Source organism: Podarcis vaucheri (genome assembly GCF_965113315.1).
Source record: "Podarcis vaucheri genome assembly, chromosome: Z".
In the NCBI taxonomy this organism is placed as follows: domain Eukaryota; kingdom Metazoa; phylum Chordata; class Lepidosauria; order Squamata; family Lacertidae; genus Podarcis; species Podarcis vaucheri.
In genome coordinates, this window is record NC_138758.1 from 34,256,764 (window position 1) to 34,283,628 (window position 26,865).

Consider the following 26,865-nt stretch of genomic DNA (forward strand, 5'->3'; position numbering starts at 1 on the left):
TCAGCGTCTCCTTTCTTGGCATTTGATTCTGCTGAATCAGGTCCTACCCTCTGGAACAGCAGAAAACAAGCTAGTTCCATATTCCATGTGACAGCCCTTCAGATATTTGAATATGGCTATCAGAGAATTGTAGAGTTGGAAGGGACTGCAAGGGTCATTTGGTCCAACTCCCTGCAATGCAGGAACCACAGCTAAAGAACCCCTATCTTATACTGAGTTAGACCACTGGTCCACCTTGCTCAGTATTGTCCACACAGGCAGTGGCTCTCTAGAGTTTAAGGCATATAGGCTGGCCTTTGCCAGCCCTACCTTGAGAGGCCACAGGGGACTGAACCTAGAACCTTCTACTTGCAATGCAGATGCTCTAACACTGAGCCCAGTCTACTCTTTTCCAGGCTAAACATTCATAACTTCTTCAACTGTTCCGCATAAGGCTTGGTCGCCAGGCTCTTTGTCATATTGGTTACCCTCCTCTGCACATGTTCCAAATTGTCAATATCAGTCTGAAACTACGGCACCCAGAACTGGACAGGGACTCCAGGCAGTGGAACGGACTCCCTCAGAAGGTGATAGACTTTCATTTACTGGAGGTTTTTAAGTGGAGGTTGGATGGCCATCTGTCAGGGATTCTTTAGCTGTGCTACTTGAACTGAAGGTGGCTGGACTGGATTGTTGGTGACTTGTGGAAGTCAGTTGGTCATTCACCACACCTCAACCAGTGTGATGTTATCAGCAGAGTATGTGGAGCCCCAGCAGAGTCTTCAGAGATTTCTTGCTCCCAGCAGAACATCCTCTTCCAGAGTCTCCAATTAAGAGGAAAACTCCTCTCCCACACAGTTCAAAGTAACCAAGTGTTTATTGTCTCCAGATGCAAGACAAAGCTAAACACTACTATCTACTATGTGCAGTCCTTACGGCCTTTGAGGTAAAGATACAAATGAACGGAGAGATCCATCAACACTATCACCACACTAGCTAACGCTGCCATGGAAAACCTACAGTCTCTTCCCCTGACTCTCACAGATTCAGAGTCAGACCCTGCCAGCAAAACAGGGCAGGACACAAACATGCAACAGGACTAGACATAATGAAAGCAATGCCCTAGAGACTATGATACCCATCTCTACACATATGGCCTGGACCAATGGGAGGGTGAATGGCTCAGAAAGGCATGCAGTCAACCTCAACTGGTGTTGCTATGGTAACCCAGTGCGCTTGGCACCCTTATCTCATCACATCCAGCACTGTGTAATTTAACCCATGGTTCACATAACACCAATATGGATGACCCTCAAGGTCCTTTCTAACTCTATGATGCTAAGCCATCTCTGCAAAACAGCCAATAGTTTTGCCATAATAACGTAGGAACATTTTAAGTTACCCATCCATCAAAAATGGCCTCCCTAAGCTCTGTGGCTCAGCAGGAAAAGTATGGGCTAAGCTGCATTTCCCTCCTCTCTTTTAGTTGGGAGGAGGGAACTGGGTGACGGTGGGGGCACATTGGCCTGTCTCCCAACCCTCTCAGACTCCAGAGCTCCCTCTGTCTCTTTGCAGATGCTCCATTTTGCTTCATAGCAGGAATTTCCACCATGCCTCATTTAATCATGTGTTGAGTGATATTAAGCAGATGTGGATTACCTGACTGAATCTGTCCCATTGCTGTCAGCTCTTGCTTGCTAAAATGGAAAAACTGGCTCAGTCCTGCTCCAGCCACTCACTCCCAAAGAAACCGAACAATGATCCCCCACCCCACCCCCTGCTACAGAGCCTTGTTCAGCTAACTGAAGTAACAGGATCCAGAGGCCTTTGCCTTGGAATCAGCATCTCTGCTCAGCATGTCCACTTTGTAATCATAGGAGTATAAAAAGAGGCTGATGGATCAAGCCAATAGCCAATCTAGTCCAGCTTCTTGTTCTCACAGTGGTCATCCCAATGCTCACAGGCAGGACCTAAGCACAGGAGCGCTTTCCCCTCTTGTGGTTTCCAGCCACCGGTATTCAGCATAGAATCACAGAAATGTAGTTTTGGAAGGGACCTTGAGGATCATCTAGTCCAACCCTCCGCAGTGCAAAAATATGCAGCTGTCCCATATGGGGATCAAACTTGCAACCTTGGTGCTATCAGTACCACACTCTAATCATCTGAGCTGTCCACATGGTAAACATCGCTGCCTCGAGTCGTAAGATTTCCTACCTGCTCTTCACTAGAAATTCACAGGGTATGTTACAACAGTTAATTTACAATGATAAGAACAGATGAAACCAAATGGAACCATTCCAAATGGAACCAGAATGGTATTATGGGGTTGGACAAGCATCCTGAAGTTGTGATGCAGTTCTGATGGGCAAGAAGGGCCCTTTAAAAATATGTGTTTTAAGTAATGGGATTCATTGAACATTGGCTGCCTCCTCACCCTCTTGAACTCCAGAACTCTCTTCATGCTAGCCTTATGCAAGGATCATCACTGCTTCTCTCCATGTGCCCAGTGGAGTTCAATCCTTTCTCAACCTCACAGACATTCAGTGAAGCTGAATGTTCTTCCTTCACTGTTGGAAACAGAATACCTCTGAATATCAGTTGCAGGGAACCACAGGAGGGGAGAATTGCTGTTGTGCTCAGATCCTGCTTGCGGACTTCCCAGTGGGGCATCTGACTGGCCACTGTGAGAGCAGGATGGGCTAGGTGGGCCTATCATCCAATCCAGCAAGGCTCATCTTATGCACCTAAGTTAAATAACTTGGTGTTCCAATCTGCAAATTCATGAGCATCAGTTTGGGTCAGTCCTCTGCAAAAAGCAGATCCAACAAGCCCCTCCTCTTCCTCGTATGCTTGCTACCAACCAAAGCTTGTCGGCAAAGCAGCAACAATGAACCCCCAATTTCTTGATCCACAGTACCTTGGAACATCTCAGAATTCCTAGTATTTCTGAAATGCCCAATTGCTTCATGACCAAAGAGGGTTGCATTCTCCTCCCTGGTGGAAACAGCAACTGTAAGAGAGACTGAGAGACTAAAGCCCACTGGATGCCAACTTCTATTTATTTGGTTAAGACAATGATTTCCTACTCGCCCGCAGGCTACACAATTCCACCTTTCTTGCTTCGCAGGAGGAAATTCCTTTGAAGAACAATGAATTCCTGTTCCCTTAAAAAAAGAAAACCCTCTGTATGACTGTACTTTCCTCAAATTTCTAACCTAGTTTCCCAGTCCCCTGTGAAACGAGGTGGACAAAACCAGGCATGAAACCTAATACACACACACAAACACACACACACACACCACATCCTGATGCACTCATGCTAACTTGCCAAGCTAATGCCATAGAGAAAGTGGATGGAGAGAGGTTTTTCTCCCTCTCTCCTAAATACAGTACTAGAACTAGTGGACATCCAATGAAGCTGAATGGGGGAAGATTCAGGATAGAGAAAAGACAGTCCTTCTTCCTGTAGCACAGGGTTAATCTGTGGAACTCACTCCCACAAGAGGCAGTGATAGCCATAGACTCAAGTGGCCCTAAAAAGGGGGGGGGGTAGCCAAATTCATGGAGAATAAAGTAATCATGCTCTTCCTCTGTAGTTGGGCATTCCATCAGTTGCTGAGAATCATAAGCAGGGTATCATAATTTTTTCCTCAGGGTTACTTCTGAATTGGATTCATTGGTGCAGGAACTGTATGTTCCAGTAACTTGGTAGCTGGTAGTTGTTGGATGGGCAGCTTTGGTCCCAGGTTCAATCCCTGCTGGAATCTCCCTGCCAGGAGGGAAAGACCCCTGCCTCAAACCCTGGAAAGACACTGCCAATCAGTGTAGACTATAATGAGCTAGACAGACCAATGTAAGACAGCTTATTTATTTACAGCCATGAGGATCGGGATCTTGCTTTTAGAGGAGGCAGAAGGTCCTGGGTTCAATTCCTGGCATCTCCAGGTAGGGCTGGGAGAGACTCCCTACCTGAAAACATGGAGAGCTGCTGCCTGCCAGTGTAGATAATACTAAGCTAGATTGAACCCAATTGCCTGTCTCTGTATATGGCAGCTTCCTATGTAAGCATCAGTTCTCAAGGAGGCAGACTGTAACTCAGTGGTAGAGCTTCAGCACATTCTTCAGAATGCTGAGGACTAGAATCTCACTCTGTGTTTCGGGGCCGGGATATAGCTCAATGGCAGCACATTCAGAAGCCTGATTTAATATAAGGCAACTCGCTGTGTTCCTAAGAGATGAGGAACTTGACACTCAGAAACTAGGGCAGTGATGCACCATCATTTGATAGCAAGAGTACATGTCTCTGAAGAACAGATAAGTTGTTCCCCTGTACAATGAGGAGTACACAAATAAATAAGGGCTGCCTGGCCTCAAAAGTTGAGCACAGTCACTATCTTTCCGCACAAAGCACTGCACCTTTGTGAAGATTCATCACCTGTTTGGTCCTACTTTCTCCTAATTTACAAGCTTTTCAGCAAGCAGATTTCCCCATATATAATGCATGTCCTGTTATTTTCAGTAATGCACATTTTTTTGCACCACCATGCCCATATGTGTGCATTTTCAAACATGCTGTTCGGATAAGAACATAAGAAGAGCCTGGCTGCTGCATAAGGGCAAAGGGGACTCATCCAGTCCAACATCCACTTCTCACGCTGTCTGTCCAGATGCCTGTGGGAAACCAGTAAGCAGGACCTGAGTGCAACACCAGATCTCTCCCCGCCCGGCAGTTTCCAGCAACTGGGATTCAGAAGCATTGCTGCCTCCAAATATGGAGGTAGAGCATTGCCACCATGACAAGTAGCCAACGGTTACCTAATTTCCTCCATGGATTTGGCCAATCCTCTTTTAAAGCCCTCCAAACTGGTGGCCATTACTGCCTCCTGTGGGAGTGAGTTCCATAGTTTAAGAACTTTCATTTATCTGTCTTAAATCTTCCAACATCTTAATTGGATGTCCTTGGGTTCTAGGGTTAGGAGAGGGAGGAAAACTATTCCCTGGCCACTTTCTCCATGCCATGCATAATTTTAAAAACTTCTAACATGCCATCTCTTAGTCACCTTTTTTTTTTCTAATATGGCAGCATTTTCTCAAATGCTGCAGCCTTTCCTGGTAGAGGAGTTTCTCTGTCCCCTTGATCATTTTGTTTACCCTTTGCTGAAACCTTTTCCAGTTCTGCAATGCAGTTGTACCTCAGGTTACAAACACTTCAGGTTACAGACCCTGCTAACCTGGAAGTAGTACCTTGGGTTAAGAACTTTGCCCCAGGATGAGAACAGAAATTGTGCTGCGGTAGCAGTGGGAGGCCCCATTAGCTAAAGTGGTGCTTCAGGTTAATAACAGTTTCAGGTTAAGAACGGACCTCCAGAACGAATTAAGTTCATAACCAGAGATACCGCTGTATCATCTTTGAAGTGAGGTGACCAACTGGAGAACCACATTGCAAAAGACAGAGCAGTGCAGATTTTGAAGAATAATAATGTTTACCGATTTGTGCATTGGTTTCAGAGGTATATTTTAAACTGGGGTGAGGAGTGGAGGTCAAATCGCCCTCTCCCTTTCCCTGCTGGCACTGGGGACATCTTAGCAGATTGGCTTGCTAGCAAACCGAGACCCATTTCCCCCTCAGAATTGGTTCCAAGTCGGTGGACGGTTTGACAGCTTCCATGTTTGTGTTGGACGTGCCTTTTGCCTCCAGCACTCTAACTGTGACAACAGTTTCCGTCTGAATGTTCCAACCCCCTGAGTGAGACACTACGGTGACCCGACGCCAACATTAATGCAAAACATGCTCAGTGACAAAACAATTTATCATTCCAGGCATTTTTTACGCCAGGCACTGAAGAATAAAAACGCAGAAGTTCAGAGATACTCAACGCCAACATATACCTTACCATATGCATTGGTGAAGAGAACCTGTGTACTGCTGCTGCAGTGGTTAGAGTGTCAGACTGGGTCCTGGAAACCAGGGTTCAGTTATGCCACTCAGCCATGAAGCTAACTTGGACCAGCCACTACTACTCAGCCTAACCTACCTCACAGGATTTTATTTTTTAAAAAATATTTTTATTAAAGATTTTCTTGGTTTACAAAAGCACATGCCTTGTCTCTTTTTTCAGGTTGTAATGTACAGTCTTTCTTACAAATCAGTTACATTTGTTGTGAGACATTAGTGTTGAGTACCGTATAAGCTTGGGGAAGAAGAGGGGGGAGAGGAGGGGTGGAGTGGTGAGGCTTGTATTATTTTGTATAGTGTACGTGCAGGGTTTTCTGTCAGCGTCAACTGGGTAGGTTCTCTTATTACATTTCCTTGGTCGTGAGGTATTGGGGGGCAGGGTGTGGTTGGTTGGCTGTGGTTGGCTGATAAGGGGAGCCATACTGGGGTGAAGGAGTCCTATTTGTCCCTGTGTCAGTTTCAGTTTATTGGTTAGCTTTTCTAGTAAGGCTGTTTCCCATACAATTTGATACCATTGGTCCATGTTTCCTCCTGACAGGTCTCTCCAGTGTCTGGCTATGAGGCTTCTGGCTGCTGAGAGTAGGTGGGTTATAAGCTCTGAATAATGCGAGTGGTCATTATGATCTTGGAAGGTGTTCAGTAGGGCCAGTTCTGGGGTGAGTTCTAATACCTGTTTAGTTATTTTGCACATCTCTTATAGGACTGCTGTCCAGAAGGGTTGGATTTTAGGGCATTCCCACCACATGTGGATATATGTGCCTTTGGAGGTGCAGCCTCTCCAACGTCTTGGTGAGGTTCCTGGACATATCAGCACCAGTTCCCATGGTGTTAAGTACCACCTGTAGGTGAGTTTTAGAGTGAGTTCCCTTCTTTTGGCTGATATGGACTTAAAGTGAGGTTTAGACCACATTCTAGTCCATTGGGTTGGGTTAATTTCATAGCCTATGTTGTGCTCTCATTGTTCTTTGATTGTGTCAAGGGATTTTTTAGGGTTTTGGAGCAGTATTTTGTATATTGAGGATACTATCCCTTTTCCATGCCCCTCTGCTGTCAGGAGAAGGTTTTCGAAGGTTGTCAAGGACCTAGTGGCTGCTGATTTTACTGGATTACTTAAGAAGGCATATAGCTGATGGTGTGTTAGCCAAGGTATTTGGGTGTCGCCCAGCTTGTCTTGTATTTCTTGTGTTGGTTTGGGTTTGTTGTTTTTGTAGAAATATTTTAGACAGTGTAGGTCTTTGGCTTGCCAGGTTTTTATCTGGAGGTTTTGTGCTTGGTGTTGGAATAGTGGGTGATAGGCCATGGGAGTTAGTGGGGATGGGAATGGAGACAGCTTGCCTACTTGTCCCTTCCAGGACCATGTGGATTTGTGCATTGTTGTGGGGATTTTCTTTAGTTTGTTTTGGAGAAATGGGTATGCTGTTGTCCTCACAGGATTGTTGTGGGGATTAAATGATGACTAGGACCTGGGAGACCAGGGTTCAAATCCCCACTTGGTGATGAAGCTCAGTAGGTGACCTCGGGCCAGTCACTGCCTCTCAGTCTAACGTACCTCACAGGGTTGTTGTGGGCATTAAATGAGGGGAAGAACCATGTGTGCCACTTTGAGCTCCTTGGAGAAAAAGGTGGGATATAAATGCAATAAATGAATAAGCATAAAATAAAATATTCTTACTCTAACCATTACATCACATCATAGTGCTTAAAATGTATGGTGTGAATGTGGCTACTACCAACTCCCTGCTTTAAGTCAACAACATGCCTTCATCCAAGCAGAACAGTCCATTTGTTACCCAAGCTTTCTATATCAAGTGCCCATAGTCTTAAACCCACAGGCAAATATACCCCTTTCCATCTCCCCAAAACCTCATGCTCCCATTTTGATTAAAGGTTTTCTAAAGTCATGCAAATTTTTTTTAAATTTTTTTTTAAATGATGCTTTGGGGGCAGGAAATTAAAAACAAAAAAGTTTATCTTACTCCCAGTCCTTTAATCAAGTGCAACACAAGTCAAATTGTGGAGACCACTGATCCAGTTCCAAGCCTGCCTGGGTTTATTTTTGCTGACTCAAGTTTTCTGATATGGTTGCCAGATTTTATTTTTATTTAGAGGAATCTGAGAATATCATGGACAAGCTGAATGTTATGGATGCCCTCTTTAAAAAAAATATTAATCCAGCAACTATTATTTTCAATTTTGACAGATTGTCCTACTGAACACTTTTTGCTCTCCTTTGGAATAAAGGCTGTCACTTCTGGCAGACTCAACACTTGCCAGCTACCCTGTTGAAAAATGATGACATCAGCCTCCCAAAAGGAATCTAACTGGGGGTGGGGAGAGGGAGAATTAGTTCCCCATGCTACTCTGAATCATGCATTTTAGCTCAAAATAATAAATGGTCCTAAGCAGTCAGAGCTGGTCATAAAGTGTGTGTGTGTGTGTGTGTGTGTGTTAGGTCTGGGCAATATATCAATATATAATCCAAAATCGGTTTGAAGTTCATATTGTGATATTGGTTTCAGAATTTTTGACCTTTCAATATATCATGACTCATGGTGTGTGTGTGTGTGTGTGTGTGTGTGTGTGCGCACGCACACGCGCACTATGAAAAAATCACAATGTGGGGGAAAATCACAATGTGAAACCAGACAATGCTTCTTTCAATTCCTGCATTGTGATAGATTGGTATATGTTTAGCTGGTGATATATCACCATGTTGCAAACAAAACATGGCCCAACCCATGTGTGTGTGTGTGTGTGTGATTGCTTACCCCATTTTCTGACACTGGGGCACAAACTGGGTCAGTCATTGTGAAAACAGAATGCTAGAGTAGTTGGGCCATTGGCCTGATCCTGCAGCCTCTTCTCGTGTTCTCAAGAATATAACAAGGGTCTGCTATCTGGATCACACCAAAGGCTGTTCTTGGCTAGCATTCTATCCCCTCAGTAGCCAACAAGTTGTCTCAATGAGCCCAACAGCACTAGTATCCCCATAGTCCTTGTGGCTAATGGCCACAGATAGCCATACCTTGCATGAACTAGTCTAATCCTCTTTTGACAACATCCAAGTCAGTCACCTTTGGGGGAGAATTCCATAATTAAACTACTTGCTGGGTGAAGCACCAACTTCATCCCATACCCTCCAAGTGTCTCCTGTTTTGAGTGGGACATCCCAGATGTGCCATTGGCCACCCTGGCTTCTGACCCTAATCTGGGATGCCCCATTTGGGCTTCCATGCTTTGGTTGTGCCAAAGCGTGGGACCAAAAGAGACACTTATTTGGTTCTGCACTGTGACACGAAACAGTTGGCTCACACCAGAGCATGGGACCAAAAAATGGAAGGAGAACTTACCTTGACCCACATACCACCACTCTTCTCCCTCCTTCCATTGTGGCACTTCCAGATATATCTGTGGCACCAGAGGAAGAGACTGCACCACTCAGAGCAGTGCCTCCTGAGGCTGTGGGGGGGCAGCCTTCCCAAGGCAGAGGAGGAGAAGGGGGCAGGCGGGCTGGTGAGGAAGATGGTGGCAGCAGGGAGGGGGCAAGGGGGCAAGTAACAAGATCAGCAGAATGGGGTGTGTGCGCCCTGATTTGCCCTCCCAAAATGTTGGGGGGCATGCCAGTTTAATAACCTGAATTCTGTGTGTATGTGATAAGAGGGTCAGAACAACGTGGCTACTAGGTGAGGCCAAGGCGGTGGTGGGTGCATCTAGTCCAGAATCCTGTTCTCACAGTGGCCAACCAGATGCCCATTATGGGAAACCTACAAGCAGGATCTGGGCACAAGGGCTACTCTTCCCTCCTGTGGTTCTCAGCAACTGGTATTCAGAGGCATTCTGGCTTCAACAGTGGAGGAGAAACATAATTAGAGCCCTGCTAGATCATGCCAATGGCACATCTAGTCCAGCATCTACTTCTCACAGTGGCCAACCTGTCGGAAACTCGCAAGCAGGATCTGAGCAACAGAAACTCTCTCCCCTTGCTATTTTGAGCCAGGAATCGGACATCGGAACAGAAGTTCATTTTAGACGTCAGCTCCCGAGCATCGTGAAATAAAGCTGCAACAAAGCTCCCTCCAGGAGAGTCCTGTTTCCAATTATTGAGCTGTATTTTACTGTTTTACGTCTTGCCACAAAAATGTCTCATTTTTCAAACACAAACACACACACACACACACACACACACACACACACCCCAAGGATAACATATTCAGTTCCATTCTTATTTCAGACATCATGATATATCGGTATGTGACATTTTTGAAAGCCAGCTATCACCCAGCCCTAGTCAAGACTAGGCAAGGCAGGTAGGACTTGTGGTCCACGCATCTGGAGAGAAGTGCTCTGGCCAACCTTGACCTGCATATACACCATGTTCTTTACTTGGCATATAGTCACTTACAGTTATTTGGGTCAGTTGCTTTGCCCATCTGGAATTACTTGCTCATAATGACATAAAAAGAGCCTGTCTGCCAATGGCCCATCAAGTCCAGCATCCTTTTCTCACAGTGGCCAACCAGATGCCCCAGTGGGAAACTCGCAAGCAGGACTAGAGTACATGAGCCCTCTCCCCTCCTGTGGCTTCCAGCAACTTGAATTCAGAAGCATTGCTGCCTTATAGGTAAAGCTAAAGGGACCCCTGACCATTAGGTCCAGTCGTGGCCGACTCTGGGGTTGCGGCGCTCATCTCACTTTATTGGCTGTGGGAGCCGGTGTATTTATCTACAAGCATTTCTGCCTCTGACTGTGGAGGCAGAGCACAGCCACCTTGCCTAGTAGACCTAAACAACCTTATTTTCCATGAGAGAAGTTGAGAAGTGGAGGCTTTCTTGGTTATGCACAGAATGCTCATCTTGCAAAAAGCAGTCCTCTGCTTGGAGCAATTTCTGGACCAATGCTGGGTACACACCAGACATCTAAAGCACATTAAAGGTAAAGGTAAAGGGACCCCTGACCATTAGGTCCAGTCGTGACCGACTTTGGGGTTGCGGCGCTCATCTCGCTTTATTGGCTGAGGGAGCCGGCGTACAGCTTCTGAGTCATGTGGCCAGCATGACAAACCAGAGCAGTGCACAGAAACACCATTTCCCTTCCCGCCGGAGTGGTACCTATTTATCTACTTGCACTGGTGTGCTTTCGAACTTCTAGGTTGGCGGGAGCAGGGACTGAGCAACGGGAGCTCACTCCGTCGCGGGGATTCGAACCGCCGACCTTCTGATCAGCAAGTCCTAGGCTCTGTGGTTGAACCCACAGCGCCATCCAGTCATCAAAAGCCTTCTCTTCCATGAATTTATCTCATTCTCTTTTAAAGCCATTTAGGTTGTGGCCATTCAGTTTTAGGTGAAATTACACTGAGCTCTCCAGCTCCATTCTTTCCTTGACATCCTCAGTTTTGTTGATGAAATTTTGGAGGATATGTTAAAAACTGGGAGAATTCTGAATTCTTATTTTATATATGCATATGCTTCAGTAGGAAGTGGCTGTAAATGCTTCTGAATTCCAGTTGCTGGAAAGAGCAGGGAGGGAAAGTTCCCTTGTACTCGGGTCCTGCTTTTGGATGCTGGAATAGATTGCACTGGCCCGAACTAGCAGACTTATGTTCTAAGGGACAATTTAGCATTTTCTCCTGTATGAAGAGGGACGCAGGTGGCGCTGTGGGTTAAACCACAGAGCCTAGGACTTGCCAATCAGAAGGTTGGCAGTTCGAATCCCCGTGATGGGGTGAGCTCCCGTTGCTCGGTCTCTGCTCCTGCCAACCTAGCAGTTTGAAAGCACATCAAAGTGCAAGTAGATAAATAGGTACCGCTCTGGCGGGAAGGGAAACAGTGTTTTTGCGCGCTGCTCTGGTTCGCCAGAAGCGGCTTAGTCATGCTGGCCACATGACTTGGAAGCTGTATGCCGGCTCCCTCGGCCAATAAAGTGAGATGAGCACCGCAACCCCAGAGTCGGCCACGACTGGACCTAATGGTCAGGGGTCCCTTTACCTTTTACCTGTATGAAGAAACAGGCCTGTAAGAAATTGCACTCCCCTGCTGGAGGCAGTATGCCTTTGAATACCAGTTGCTGGTTTTTTATGATTCCACAAGGCTCATGATAATATGGTTAACTGAGGGAAGAGTCTCCATTTTAGCTCTGTTCAGAATGTACCAAGGAAAACCACTAGCTCCGATGGTCCCCAATAGGAATCAAAGCTCCCAGGATCTCAAATGCAATTAATCTAAACACAAACATGCCTGGCAATGTTCAGTATCACACAAACAGAAGCCATATCCTTTAGGTCAAGAATGAGGAACCTCAACAACTCAGATAAGGAGGCAGGACATCACCACCACCCTCTCCTAAAAGTCCTCTGATTGAGATGCAGCTGGATCCAAGCCCTGCCTTCTTGAATGCACTCTGCACACGCTTCCTGACCCTCATCAGACCCTAGCATTGACAGCCAACAAGGAGTGGCCAGGGAGTCAGAGCACCATGGCCAAGACCTCCTTGGCAGAGTTTGCATTGCCTTTGGCTCCCTTTCTGCACTGCCTTCTTCTATACCTCTGCTCCAGATCTGTTTCCTGGATACCAGAGCACAGTCAAACAAACAGAGTGGAACAGGCTGTCTCTCACCCCTCAAGCAGACACCACCACGAGTCCCAGAATCCCAGCCCAGATAACAAATCTGGGTCAATGTCCTTTTTTTGATTATATCTTGCTGAGGCAGACTTTCGGCACTCAAGGAGCCAAATCCTACCCAAACCGTTCTCTTGTCTTGCTCCCTATATAAAGATCTCAGGGACGAGACCATCGCACCGCTCCTGTCTGCCATCCCGGGCCACTCTTGTGAAGCCAAACTGTTCTCACTCCTGGCCGACCAGAACGGCTCGACAACAGAGGTTGCCAAATTTGTCGAGAGAGCAATGAGACTGAGAGCTGCTACCTGAGTGACATTAGCGTTGTCGCCCAGATTCCTCTCCTAGGATCTTACTATTATTATCGTTATGTTTTGCTACTATTATTTTGTCGTCCCCTAAAATGTATTTTATATAATTGACTTTTTAGTTTTATTCTTTGTATATCGTATTGTTGTTTTATTGCTATGGCCGATGGCTGACGCAAATAAAGATTCATTCATTCATTCCTACCCAAATACAGATTACCTTAAGAACTTAGCTGTTGTTAGTTGGCATCTGTTTGTCTCAGGAGACAATTGAAGAGTGCACCATCGGAGGTAAAGTCAAAGCGCTGGAAAGTTACAGCACCTGCTGTGGCTGCAGAGACCGATATGGGAGACACATGTTTTGTTACAGCTGGGGCAGATGAGGGCATCTGTTTGTGCTGATGCAGATGTACCATTGCATTTCTTCTCTCTGCGCTCCTCCCAGCGGCCATTCCTACTCTGGTCTCTGCTATGTATACCTGACCTGACTGTCTGTCTCTTTATAAGGAGGAGCCTTACTGCTGGATCAGGCGAATGGCCCATCTAGTCCAGAGTCCTGTTCTCACAGTGGCCACCAGATGCCTCAATGGCAATTCTGCAAGCAGGACCTCAGTACAACAGCACTGTCCCCACTAGCAGTTCCCAGCAACTGGTATTCAGAGCCATACCACCTCTGACTATGGAGGCAGAGCTCAGCCATCATGCCTAGTGGTTGCGAATAGCCCTATCCTCCATGAATTTATTCAATCCTCTTTTAAAGCTATCCAGGTTGGGTGGCCATCATTGCCTTCAATGAGAGTGAGTTCCATAGTTTAACTAGTCACTACATGAAGAGGGGCTTTCTTTTATCTGTCCTGGATATTCCAACATTCAGCTTCACATGGCATTGAGATCTCAGTCACACTCAGCTCTGTTATCAGGCTGTGAATTCCAAAATCTGTTGATTTAAGTTTCCCCAAGTTACCCATTCTTCCATTCTGAAGTTCTCCACACCTCTACATCAGCTTCCACTATATGGTTTTCTTTTTTAACAGCCATCATGAATTTCATGAACCAGAATTTTAGCAGGAATTTCTCAATATGTACACACATCTGCCTGACATAAACTTTTTTCTTTCTTTTTTTTTGCAAAACCATTTTCCCTATTATAATGGATGTTCATACAAACATCCATTATAATAGGGGAAATGATTTTGCAATGACTGGGGGAAATGGTTTTCATGCATATATGCAATGTATAAACCCTTTATCCTAGTATACACTAGGGCTGGGTGATATATAGTCCAAAACTGGTTTTTCATTATATCGATTTCATAATTTTTGACCTGGCAATATATCATTAATCATGATGTGTGTGTGGGCACGCACTATGTAAAAATCACAATGTGGGAAAAACCGTGAAGGTGAAAGCGAGATGGCACCCAGCACTAGGCAAAGGTAAAGGGACCCTTGACTGTTAGGTCCAGTCACGGATGACTCTGGGGTTGCGGTGCTCATCTCACTTTACTGGCTGTGGGAGCCGGCGTACAGCTTCCAGGTCATGTGGCCAGCATGACTAAGCCGCTTCTGGCGAACCAGAGCAGCACACAGAAATGCCGTTTACCTTCCCGCCGGAGCGGTACCTATTTATCTACTTGCACTTCATGCTTTCGAACTGCTAGGTTGGCAGGAGCAGGGACTGAGCAAAGGGAGCTCACCCCGTCACAGGGATTTGAACCACTGACCTTATTGTTTGGATGGAAAATGGGATTACAAAATTCAGGAAAGCGTGAATTGCAAAGGATGGCTGTATTTCGGTTTGCATATTGTTTCAGAATATGCAAACTAGGTAGGTTTGTATTTATTTGTTTTGTTTTGTAAAAATTATACAGAACTTGGTAGTAAAAAAACACAACAACAACAACCTCAAATTAGTTTACAAAAAGATAAAACAATAAGATTATCAGTAATAATAATTAATAGCAATAATTTAAGTCTTTTGAAAAATAGCCTAAAAACAGATCAAAATTTGCATCCATTTTCTAAGCATCTGGGTAAAGGTAAAGGGACCCCTGACCATTAGGTCCAGGCATGACCGACTCTGGGGTTGCGGCGCTCATCTCGCTTTATTGGCTGAGGGAGCTGGCATACAGCTTCCAGGTCATGTGGCCAGCATGACTAAGCCGCTTCTCGCAAACCAGAGCAGTGCACTGAAATGTCGTTTACCTTCCCACCAGAGTGGTACCTATTTATCTACTTGCACTTTGACATGCTTTCGAACTGCTAGGTTGGCAGGAGCAGGGACCGAGCATCAGGAGCTCACCCCGTTGTGGGGATTTGAACCGCCGACCTTCAGATCGGCAAGTCCTAGGCTCTGTGGTTTAACCCACAGCGCCACCTGCGTCCTTTAAGCATCTGGGTAGTCTTGCCTAAACAAAATGTTTTTAGCAGGCACTGCAAATCGTACAGGGAAGAGTACAGCATGACATCAATAGGCAGGGAGTTCCAAAGTGTAGGTGCTGCCACACTAAAATACTGAGTTGCTATAAAAGCAGAACTGAATTGAATTTATTTGCCAGCTACCTGGGAGACTCCTCAGAGTGCCTTTGGGATGCTGATGCAGGGCTTGTGACACTTGGACAATGAAGCTGAGATTGGACAAAGCCACGCAAATCAAACATTGGTAAAATGAACAAAATGGAGTTGTTTCTCCCACCTGCCCCAAAGATAGGCACAGAATACAATTCAAAGCAATAGGGAGTTGGATAATGCAGAAAGAGAGCTGTGGAGGCAGGGACAGTGGTAACTTGAGCTGATGCAGAGAGACTTGGTCACAGAAGAAAGGTATAGTGTTCATTGTAGCATCAGGTGTTGTACAACTGAACTATGGATACTCTCCTAAAAATAAAGTAAAATCCTAGTCCCTATGGTTCTGGCTCCCTGTGTGCGAAGTAGGTGCTCTACCCACTAAGCAACAGCCCTATCTATCCCAGGATCCCCATCCCCAAGCAAGTGTTATGCTGCAAGCCATACAGTGGACTCTATCCAAAGTCACAAGGGCAGAGGGATGCTTTCAATTATTCACCTGATATGTTTCAATCACATCCTGCTCAGAACAAACACTTTGCTGGGAAATCACTAGAATTAACAACACAGCATTGAGTGAGGTTTCCATGCCTCAGAATGCCCATCTTTGGGGAGGGAGTCTGTCGCCCCAGACAAGCCCCAGGGCTGCCCCTGTGACATCATCACCTCTCCAGTTTCCCAAGCCTATCTTGACACATGGGGAATGACCCAAGTTAAACAGAAGCAAATTCACATCCACAGTGACTCAGCCGAAGGCATCTTAACAGTATATCCCATTTGTCTGGAGGCTGAGTCTGTTTCCATCTTGGTTGATTCTAATCTCTTTCCACAGCTCCTTCAAGAAGGGTCCAGATAACCCAATGACAGCCCTTACTCTTTTTAAGGTTTCATACACTCCAGCATTCCTTGGATGAAAATAGGGGCACTTCTCACTCCCCATTCCCCGCCCCCAGCACAAGGGATTTCCTATCAGAGGAAGGCTGGGTGTCACCACCACTGCACAAACAGGACACAGCACATGCACCCTCCACCGTCTTGAGACACCCTCTTAATCTCGATTTTATTTTATTCTTCAGTAGATTTACAAGCACATACACAAATACGGTCGTACCTTGGAAGTCGAACGGAATCCGTTCTGGAAGTCCATTCGACTTCCAAAACATTCAGCAACCAAAGCACAGCTTCTGGTTGGCTGCAGGAAGCTCCTGCAGTCAATCGGAAGCCGAGGAAGCCTCGTCGAACATTTGAGTTCCAAAGATTGTTCGCAAACCAGAACACTCACTTCCAGGGTTGTGGTGTTTGGGAGCTAAAACGTCTGAGTACCAAGGCGTTTGGGATCCAAGGTACGAGTGTACATAAATTTTCAAAAGGGGCAAGTTTAGACGTGGATATAAAGGGTTTGGGGGGCTTTTAAATAAAAAATCTAGATTCCTTGTGCTCTGCTCTGCTCCCCCTTTCTTCTCACCCAGGGCAGCCCTGCCCTCTGCCTGCCCCTCAGAGTCAGCATGTCACACAGGATGGGGCCTCAGCGGCCACAGCCTCTCCTCACCCATTCTCCAGCAGTCACTATGAGCTCCCCATGGAGCAGCGGCCATGGAGAGACCACGCAGAGGCAGCGGGAAGTTCCCTTACCACCTCTTGGGACAAGTGCCAGCTCCTCCTCCTCCTCCTCCCCAAGCTCAGCAGTAGCCAGAAGCGACTGTAGTCCCTGGTGCACAATTTGTGTGGGGGCAACCCAGGCACCCCACACATCCAAAGATCCCCATCCCACCTTGCCTGCCGCAAGGGGTCTCTGGCCTCGCCACCACTTCCCCAGCCGCCTCGTTGAATGGATGCCCAGCCAATGTTGGGGGGATTCACTCTCCATGGGCCTTATTGGCTAGCTGGGTTCCTCCTTGGATGGGCAGGCAGGTGGCGCAGTGTGGTCCCACTTGTCTCCAGTGGCAAGGGCTGGGGTGGAGTGCAGGCTCTGTGAATCCTCTACACCCTGCTTGCACCCGTCCAACAGCATTGGTGGCAAGCATTGGGCTAGTGTGGTGTGTTCTATTCACCCTGTGCACCCCACCGTTGTCTTTTGTAATTCTGGGACTGTCCCTGGAAAATAGGGACACTTGGAGAGTATGAGGTTTCCCTCCCGCCAGCATTTTATTTTATTTTATTGCAATGTTTGAAGTGGGTCCTGAGTTAAAGGCTAACCTATCCCTTCAAATTCTTGAATGCTTCAGGGATTTCCCATGGGATAATTTAAGACACCTCTTTGTGAAACACAAAAAGAGCCTGGTTCCTGGATCACTGGTCCAGCATCCTGTTCTCACAGCGGCAAGTGTGCTGCCTTGCCCCTGCAATTGAAGGGGCTGATGCCACGCGATATGCATGAGTGACGTCAGCACGCCATGTGACATGATGACATCATGTGCGCAGATCGCATGATGTGCTGACGTGTCGCACATATGCCACAGGGCAGGCGTGAGTGACACGAGTATGCCACACGGACTGCTTGGTTAATGTAAGCATGTAATGCGGCATGTTTTCACTCCCCTGCAGATTTTGGGGAGATGTGGCCCCCTGCCTTAAATTGGGGGGGGACCCCAGGCCCACCCTAGATGGTGCCTATGCACAGAGGCCAACCAGATGCTCTGATGGGAAGCTCTTGCATGCAGGACACTCCACTTGGAAGTTTTTCTTCTGAATATCATTTGCAATTGAGAAGCTGCATTAAAAAAACCAAACCATTTAGCCTGCAGCCTCTGGTTGCAGATTATGTGCTTTTGCCTAACAAAGTCATGGCAAAGAGCTAAGGATGAGAAATGCATCTTGTATTACATGTGAAAATATTTCCAACAACTGCTGTCTGCAGAAAGCCTAAAAGCTGTGTGGGCGGGATTCTCCCAACACAAAGCTCTATTCGGTAGTCGCTGAGGGTTTTAACTTTGTAAGTTGGCACCCTACAGGACCAGGACCGCAAGCCTGTAATATTAGGTCACTCCCCAGAGCCCCCCTTCCCCCGCTCATGCAAGCCTACTCAGAGCCTTTCATCTGTCACATCTGGACGCCTGGCACACAGTGGGTGTAAAGCTGAAGGAAATGGGAATCACATTTCTTTCCCTTCAGTTTCGTTTATTTTGCAAGACAGCTTGGATTTGGGGTGGGTGACCAAGGCCACATTTCACATCAGATGCCACTTTAAGCATTCATGGCTTCTCCTAAAGCATCCTGGGAGCTGTAGTTTGTTCGGGGTGGTGAGAGGTGGTAGGAGAACCCTGCTTCTTCTCCCAGAGCTACATTTCCCAGAGTTCCCTCTGAAGAGGGATTGACTGTTAAACTGCTCTGAGAATTGTAGCTCTGAGAAAGGGGAACCGGGGGCCTCCATAGCTCAATGGCAGAGCACCTGCTTTGCACAAAGAAGGTCCCAGGTCCCTGGTGGCATTTCCAGATAGGTTCAGGAATGCCCAGGGAAGTAGCGGGTGGGGGGAGCTGCTGGCTGCTCATGCCACCCTCCCTGAGCCAGCCCTGCACCACTTTAGGAGGCTGGGATCTAAAGCTGCTCGGGGAAGGCAGTGTGAGAAGGATACTATGTGCCCTTCAATCCCAGCCTCACCCTCATGCCGCCCTCCCCAGATCCCAGACTCGAAAAGTGGCTCATGGGTTGGTGTTGCTCTAGCAGCATCAGCGGCAAGGGCTGGGCTGGCGCGCAGCAGGCTCTCTTTGCCCTCTGCACCCTCCGGTACATGTGCACCACCCAGGGGCTATGAAAACATGCTCTGCCCCTGCCTGAAGCCCTGCAGAGCTGCTGCCAGCTAGCATAGATGGTACTGAGGTAGCTGGACCAGTGGTACAAAACGGATCCCTGTGTTCCTGTGTTCCTAGTGCAGTTATGAAACTCACTGGATGGTTTTTGACAAGTCACTCTTAGGGACACCACTGGATTCCTCTCCAAAAAGTGTTAGCAAACAGGGTCTGTCCTGCCAAAAATTCTGGCATGGATTGTATAATCTAGGAGAGATGCTGCAGCCCATGTCAGGGCTCCACAGCAGAATACCCATAAGGGTCTCCAGAATTCTCTAGAGTCCAGAGGCTTTCAGTAAGGCAGAACGATAAATGAGGTCATAGAATCATGGAATTGTAGATTTGGGAGGGGTCCCCAAGAATCATCTGGCCCAATCCCCTGCAATGAAGGATTCACAGCTAAAGAACCCCTGGCAGATGGCTACCCAACCTCTGTTTAAAAACCTCCAACAAAGGATAAAGTTTCTTGTTTGTTCCACTGCTGAATAGAGCAGGGCAATATCTGATTTTCAACATTATGATATTTCACTAGCTATACATTGTGATATACAGATATATCATGATGTTTGAAATAAGGATGGAGCTATGTAGAGGCTGGCTTCACACTTTTTCCTGCATTGTGATTTTTGCATAGCGTGTGTGCACACACACACACATCATGATTCATGATACATTGCCAGGTCAAAAATTATGAAACTGATATCATGACATCGGACTTCAAAACAGTTTTGGACAATATATATCGCCCAGCCACAGTGTCAAACAACTCATAAAGCAGCCTTCCCCAACGTGGTGCCATCTAATTACGGCTAGAGTATAACTCCCAGCAGCCCCACAGAAGCTGCCAGCAGGCTCAGCAGCCTACATGTTCAATGAGCAGGGATGATGGAGTGCAACAACTTCTGAACATAGGACCACAGGAAGCTGCCTTATCCTGAGTCAGACTATTAGTCTCTCTAGCTCAGGACCATCTGCACTAACTGGTTTCAGGTGGGGAACATTCTGAGTCCTACCTGGAGTTTCCAGCAGGAATTGAACCTGGGGATTTTTGGAAGCAAAGTAAAGCAGATGCTCTACCTTGGAGCTACCGCCCTTTCTCTACAATAAAGCAAGATTCTAATCCTCATTGTTTTGGATAATAAATAGGAAATAGGAGCCTGTCTTATACCAAGTGTCAGATCTGTTGGTCCATCTCCTTCAGTGTTGTCTACACTGACTGGCAGCAGCTTCACAGGGTATCCATGATGAGGCATTCCCTAGCCCTACCTGGAGATGCGGGCGTAGATTGAACCAAGGACCTTCAGAATGCAAAGCAGAGCATGCAAATGCAGAGCCCCAGTTTAAGGGCCAGCCCTGTGTAGAGAGCTTGTTTTATACACTACCGACAACCTTCCAGCACTACTGCCTGCAGAAACGGGAGCAACTGGCATTCAGAGGCATACTGCCCCAGTACCAGAGGTCCAACATGGAGCATCATGGTGAGTAGCCACTAATAGCGTTGTCCTCCATGAATTCCAAGAAACTGATAAGAAACCACTAAGGGAGTGTAGCCTTTGTGAGCCTATGTCCTGCTTGGGTCCTATTTGTGGATTTTGCATTAAGGGCATCTGACAGGCACTGTGGGAACAGGATGCTGAACTAGATGGGGATTCAGCAGCATCAGGATCTTATTATGTTCTTATGACTTGCAATAAACCCTGCTGTAACTGAATCCAAAGCAAAGCGTTGGAAGGGATCCCCAAGGGTTATGGACCCCAACCCACTGTAATACAGGTGTCTCTGCTCATCACTCCCTCCTGTTATTTCCTAAGGCGGCAGAGACGTTCCTCTTTCTTCTCTACAAGACTCCAGACCCATCGCTGGCGCTTTGTAAATACTGTACATACATAAGAAGCAGTAGGAAGCCCAGAACAAATGTTTATCACAAATATTTCACTTCATGGCATTTTCCAGTCTCAAAACTAACAGTCCAACTTTTTTCTTTGAAAAATAAAACTTAATACTGTTCCAAAGATATCCTTATTGGAACAGTCTGTCTGAGCTGGTTTCTATCCAGGTGTAACAGTAAGAAAACATCTCTTCCACGACCCACCAGTCAAAGGCAACACATATCATGGAACATTTTTGGGCTTCTTTCATGAAACCCAGATTTGGGGTTGGAGTAACATGATTTCCTGCGTTGGTCTCACTGACCCGCTCTGAGTTTTAGACGCAAGAATTTGTTTCCATAAAGTTCACTTAAGGCACATTAGGGGGCGTCTGTTTTCTAAGTTCATTTGAGTTTGCAAAGTTCCTGCCTTTGATCCCCAGATTGTTCCTCAGGAGCGGGGCGGGGGGCGGGAGTTTGCAGCTGGACACAGTTACGCTACGGAGAGATAATCCCAAGCAACAGACCTTTGCAAACTGTATAGATCATCTTCCGCAAGAAACCTTTCTCCCTCCCTAGAAACGGGTAAGAAACACTTTGCATTTCTGAAGTTTTCTCCTTTTGCCCGTCCCAGCCCTTGATAAATGGCATTCAAAGGACTGGGGCTGCTAAAATTATTTATGATAGTGCAAAAACAGTGCAAAACCTAGATTTGCTCCTGCATCTCTTTCAGTTTCTGCTGCATATATATACTGTATGTATGTATGTATGTATGTATGTGTGAGTGAGTGTGTGTGTGTGTGTGAGAGAGAGAGAGAGAATATATATGTATATATATAAGGCAATTCCAAATCTAAGCACTGCCTCAAACCTTTCCCTCTAGGAATCATGTATGAACACGATGGGGAAAAAATAACTGCGTGACCCGAGGGCAAAAACTCTTTAGAAATAAAAAGAAGTAAAATAAACAACCTGCATCTATAGCAAAAACAATTGAGTTGTTGGTCCCACTTACCTGCGTGGCTCTGGGCTACTGAATAGAGAAGACACATTACTAGACTCCAAGGGTGAATGGACCTCATCACCCAAGTCCTCCTTTTCCATCTTGTGTGAGTATCCATCGTCCACCGAGACAAAACAGGGATAATTATTATTTTGCTTGTGCAAAAGACGCAGCCTCAAGCCTGGTGGAATATTCTTTCTTTCTTTTAATATATATCCCTCCCCACCCCCAAAAGGAATGTTCTCTTTACGAAGCCATGAGTTTGGATGCTTGGGATGGAAGAGGAGGAGACTGGACGTCTCCTTCCAGCTGCTCTGCCTCTTCTCCAAAAAGTTTGCTTGGTGGCTGCTTTGCTTGGAAGATCGGCCGTTCCTTTCTTTCCTTAAGGGAGCCCACTGCTGTCCTCTTCCACCTCTGCCAGTGGCCCTCTGCTTGATCTGCCTTCCGGGGATGACTTTCTACACCGTGATGTTCCCCTTTCCCTTCTCTGATCTGGGAGTGAAACTTTTTTCTTTCCTCCTTCTCCTCTTTCTCCTCTTAGAGCAGATGAGGATAGGATGTCAATCCAGAGGTGCCTCGGCCAATCAGGATCTCGGAAGAGCCCTAATCCCCGCCTCTTCTTCCCTTCTCCGCAGATGGGAGGGGGAGGCGAGGGAAGGAGTTTGCAAAGAAAATTTTGTGTGTGTGGCAAAGAGAGAGGCCTGTCTTCCCCACCCTTTCAAGCTCCCCCTCCAACTAGGGCGTGAGAACAGGCAGGCAGAGGAGACCCCAGCGGGAAGTTTAAATCCAGTCGCTGGAGAATTGATGCATTAAAAGTGATGCATTTAAAAATAAAAAATCGTGCATTGGAAAAATGATGCATTGAAATAAAATCACAGTGCAAAATGAACAAGCACGGGGTAGAAGAGAGAGATTTCACCTGTTTAGCTGAGTACTGTTTGCACTGGCTGGCAGCAATTGGCCATGACTGCAGGGAAAGCTGTTTCCCAGCCAGCAATGTAGAAATCTACCAAATCTGACTTTCTCCATAGGAACCTACCAAGCCCTGTGATCATCATGTAAGGCCATTCTTCATATGCCTTCTCCAAGAGAGATCCAGAGGGTGGCAACATGAGAACGGGCCTTTTATGCAGTGGCTCCCTGTTTGTGAAATGCTCACCCCTGGGAGATTCACCTGGCACCTTCATTATACACCTTTAGATGCCAGGCTAAAATGTTCCGCTTCAACCAAGCCTTTGGCTCAGTAACATCCTTTGCAGTGGTGCCTCGGTTTTCAAACATAATCCATTCCAGAAGATGGTTCGACTTACGAAACGTTCAAAAACTGAAGCAGTTACTTCCAGAAGCATTTACCGTATTTTTCGCTCTATAACACGCACCCGACCATAACACGCATGTAGTTTTTAGAGGAGGAAAATCCGTAGGCATGCCACCCGTAGGCATTCCCTCCATAACACGCATAGACATTTCCCCTTACTTTTTGGGAGGAAAAAAGTGAGTGTTATGGTGCAAAAAATACGGTACTTACAGAAAACTCAGTACGGAAGCCGGAAAGCGTTTGAAAACCGATGCAGTTACTTCCAGGTTTTCGGCGTTTGAAAACCAGAACGTTCAACTTCCGAGACGTTCGAAAACCGAGACGTTCTGTTTAATGTGTTTGTGGGAGAGGGTGAGGGTGGTTATTGTTTTGTTTTAGTTTTTTATTATATATTTTGTGTTTTTGCTTCTATTTTTGTGTTGTTAACTTCCCTGAGATCTACAGGTGAAGGGTGGTATACAAATTTAATAAATAATAATAACTTAATAGTTAAGATGATCCTACTGGATCAGGCCAATGGCCCATCTAGTCCAACATCCTATTCTTACAGTGGCTGAACAGGAACCCAAAAAAGAAGCCCACAAGCAGGATATAAGTGTTAGCAGATCTTGCAGCCTGCTCTTTTCTTTCTAGTCCATTTTATTTTTTCCTCACTACCTGCTTCTTTTCGCTTCACTTGAAATCCACTCTCCTTCTTTCTTGCTTTCTTGTTGAGGAAGGGCAGCTTAGATGAAAAGGCTTTTGGAAGGGAAAATTCAGGGAAACTTTGGAGTTCTAAATCAATGTCTGGGCCCAAAACCTGCTAGGAGAGCTTGCAGCTTGGAGAATTAGATCTCTTATGGTTTCTGGAGTTTGAAGGTTTTATTCATGCAGGAACTGTTTATAGGATGATTGGTGATGAGACAGAGAAACAGCAGACATTTTGCCTCAACAAGTGGAGAGATTTTTTTTTAATAGCTCAGCTTTTGGTGGTGGAATTAACTTAAACAGAGAGCTACAAACAAATGCTGGCTAGATTGCTACACAAGCAGTGCCCGCTGGTGGTTTAAAGTAAAACTTGCATTAACTACAAATTCAACAGAATGAAATGTATTAGCTTTTCTCCAGCACTGAATGCAACAGAAACATTCTCCTCTGCTTTGATTTCCAGCAGCTGGTACACAGAAACATACTTCCCCCAACAGCTGAGATGGAAAATACAAAGAGTCTGCTGGATCAAGCCAATGGCCCATCTAGTCCAGCAGCCTGTTCTCAGAGTGGCCAACCAGATGCCCCGATAGGAAGAAGCTCACAAGCAGGAACCAATCACAAGAGCACTCTCTCCCGCTGTTGTTTCCAGCAACTGGTATTCAGAAGCATCGCTGCCTCCAACCATGTAGGTGGAGCATAGCCATTGTGACTAGTAGCCATCAATAGCCTTCTGTTCCTTCATGAATTTGTCAAATAATCTCTTAAAGCCATCCAAGTTGGTGACCATCACTGCCTCCTGTGGGAGCAAGGAGTCAGCTAGACTGGTAAAGGAAAAGCGATTTATATGCATTGTATATGCGATATAACATTGAGCCACCAGATGGTGATATGGAATCCCATTTTTCTCTACCTGCTTTCCCTGTTTAAATTGACAACTCTTTAAACTGAAACGTTGGATGTGTCTAGATCTAGCCCAAGTGCCAAAGTTTAACTGCACTATGTGAATAAGTCCTTTCGTTTATCTGTCCTTAAGCTTCCAACATTCAGTTTCATTGGATGCCCACACAAAGTCCTAATGTTATGAGAGAGGGAGAAAATCTTTTCTCTATCCAGTTTCTCCATGTCATTCACTTTTAGCGTGTCTCCCTTTACTCACCTTTTTTTTTTGTAGAGTACAAAGCTTCAGAAAAAAAGACGAGAGAGACTTATTGGATATGTTTATTATACGATAATAAGAAGATCTGCAGCCCATTCAACCAAGTATGAACGTGAAATGTACATGAACATATGCATGGATTTTCATGTGTACTTTAAAAAAATATGCAAGCGTTGCTGGAAATGTGGTGGACCAAAGTTAAGATTTTAAATACGAGAAGCTGAAATGCACACATCCCTGTATCCCTAAGGGAAGTGTCTCCAACACAGTTTCGATGGAGACTCTATCAAGGTATCCACGAGATCTCCCTTTGCAGTAGCTGGTGCTTTGCCATTAAACTGAAAAGGTCACGATTCCAGACAATGAGCTATTTGTGCCGACCAAAATGAGGGGCGGGGGAGTTGCCCCACATCTGGAGACCAAAAGAGAGAGAGAGAGAGAGAGAGAGAGAGAGATGAAGAATGACAAATATCAAGTGAATTACAAAGTTGGTCAGGACCTGCATGCTGTCATTTTAGAGGCCACGAATGCAGCCCAGCCAACTCCCCTCTTGATTTCTCCAGTGTGTCAAAAGTATGGTTTTGCTGTGGTAAAAGCTGGAATCTTCCCCACTGGAGAGGATCACTTGAGCCCAAAGGGTCACTGACCTCCTTAGGAGCGTCCCAGTTACATAGAAATGTGCAAACCCACACCCTCATTTGCACGCCCTCTGACATTTCAGAGACAAAGATAGTTGCTAGTGGGAACAGCCTTTATTCTTTTTTGTTGTTTTTTTTAGATTTTGTTGGAGCAAATCAAACAAATCAATAAAATAAAAACAACCAAAGTGGAATAGGATGTTAGTGTATTTTGCTTATTTCTTGACAAACCATCATCCAGAATTTGCACATACCTGAAATCTGTTTGTTGTGCCAGAGAGATGCCTGTGTGCCAAAAGAAAAAGAAAAAGGTTCATCTCTCTCTGCTGATACTTTGCAACAACACTACACAGGTTTCTGAAGTTGTTACGTTAGTGAACTGTTTTCAGCCACAGTGTTCATTTTTTAATAATCCATCTGGTGGTGGTGGCTAGCGCTAGGGACACCCTCCTGACCCCAAATCTGTGGCCAGCCTTGGGGAACACCCTACCCACATCTGGCCTAGGTCTGAATCAATTTGGGGACGGTGCTAAAAATTAATGGGAGGTTTTCAAACCCTAATTAAACACATATCGGGAGGGCTTGGAGGACTTATTCCTGCTTAGAGGAAGAGGGTTCAGTCCTGCTGAAGTCTGCTTTGGAAGCACCTTTGCTGCTTGCGGAAGAAGATCACCCAACTACATCACCTGGAATTCAAGTCTCCAGGGCCTGATGAGCTGCAACCAAGGATTAATGTAATCTTAGAATTCTTGGAAAACAGGCGAGGTCCCGGCAGACAGGAGGCAGGCAAATGTCCCCATCTCCTAAAAATGAGGGGGGGGGGAGAGACTCAGGTGACTACAGACTGGTCAGCAGGAAAGTACCGGAGATTACAGTCAAGCATAACTATGCACAACTGCTAGTTAGTACATGAAGGGATTAAGGACCACAGAGCTGTATTGCTAGATAGACTAAGGGTAGGACTTGAACCAATGGCTTCAAGTTA

At 46.0% G+C, this 26,865-nt stretch overlaps 1 protein-coding gene and 1 long non-coding RNA gene across 4 annotated transcripts in view; one reads left to right on the top strand and one right to left on the bottom strand.

The window, feature by feature from the left end:
• COL5A1 (collagen type V alpha 1 chain) overlaps nucleotides 1–22,790 on the bottom strand; it is a 190,816-nt gene extending 168,026 nt beyond the window's left edge. Inside the window, exon 1 of the mRNA XM_082207903.1 lies at nucleotides 22,091–22,790. Coding sequence (XP_082064029.1) covers nucleotides 22,091–22,196 — 106 coding nt within the window. The 5' untranslated portion in view covers nucleotides 22,197–22,790. The remainder of the gene's footprint in view (nucleotides 1–22,090) is intronic.
• Nucleotides 21,384–25,667, top strand: LOC309523818. 3 transcript variants are annotated; one of them, XR_014215634.1, is made up of 3 exons: nucleotides 21,384–21,660; nucleotides 21,959–22,184; nucleotides 24,550–25,247. It is a non-coding gene; the product is annotated as an uncharacterized lncRNA (long non-coding RNA). The 3 variants fall into 3 exon arrangements; XR_014215635.1 differs by having other exon boundaries at nucleotides 21,385–21,660; nucleotides 24,547–25,247; XR_014215636.1 differs by lacking the exon at nucleotides 21,959–22,184 and adding an exon at nucleotides 25,258–25,667 and having other exon boundaries at nucleotides 21,458–21,660; nucleotides 24,547–24,910.
• Nucleotides 25,668–26,865: the final 1,198 nt, after the last annotated feature.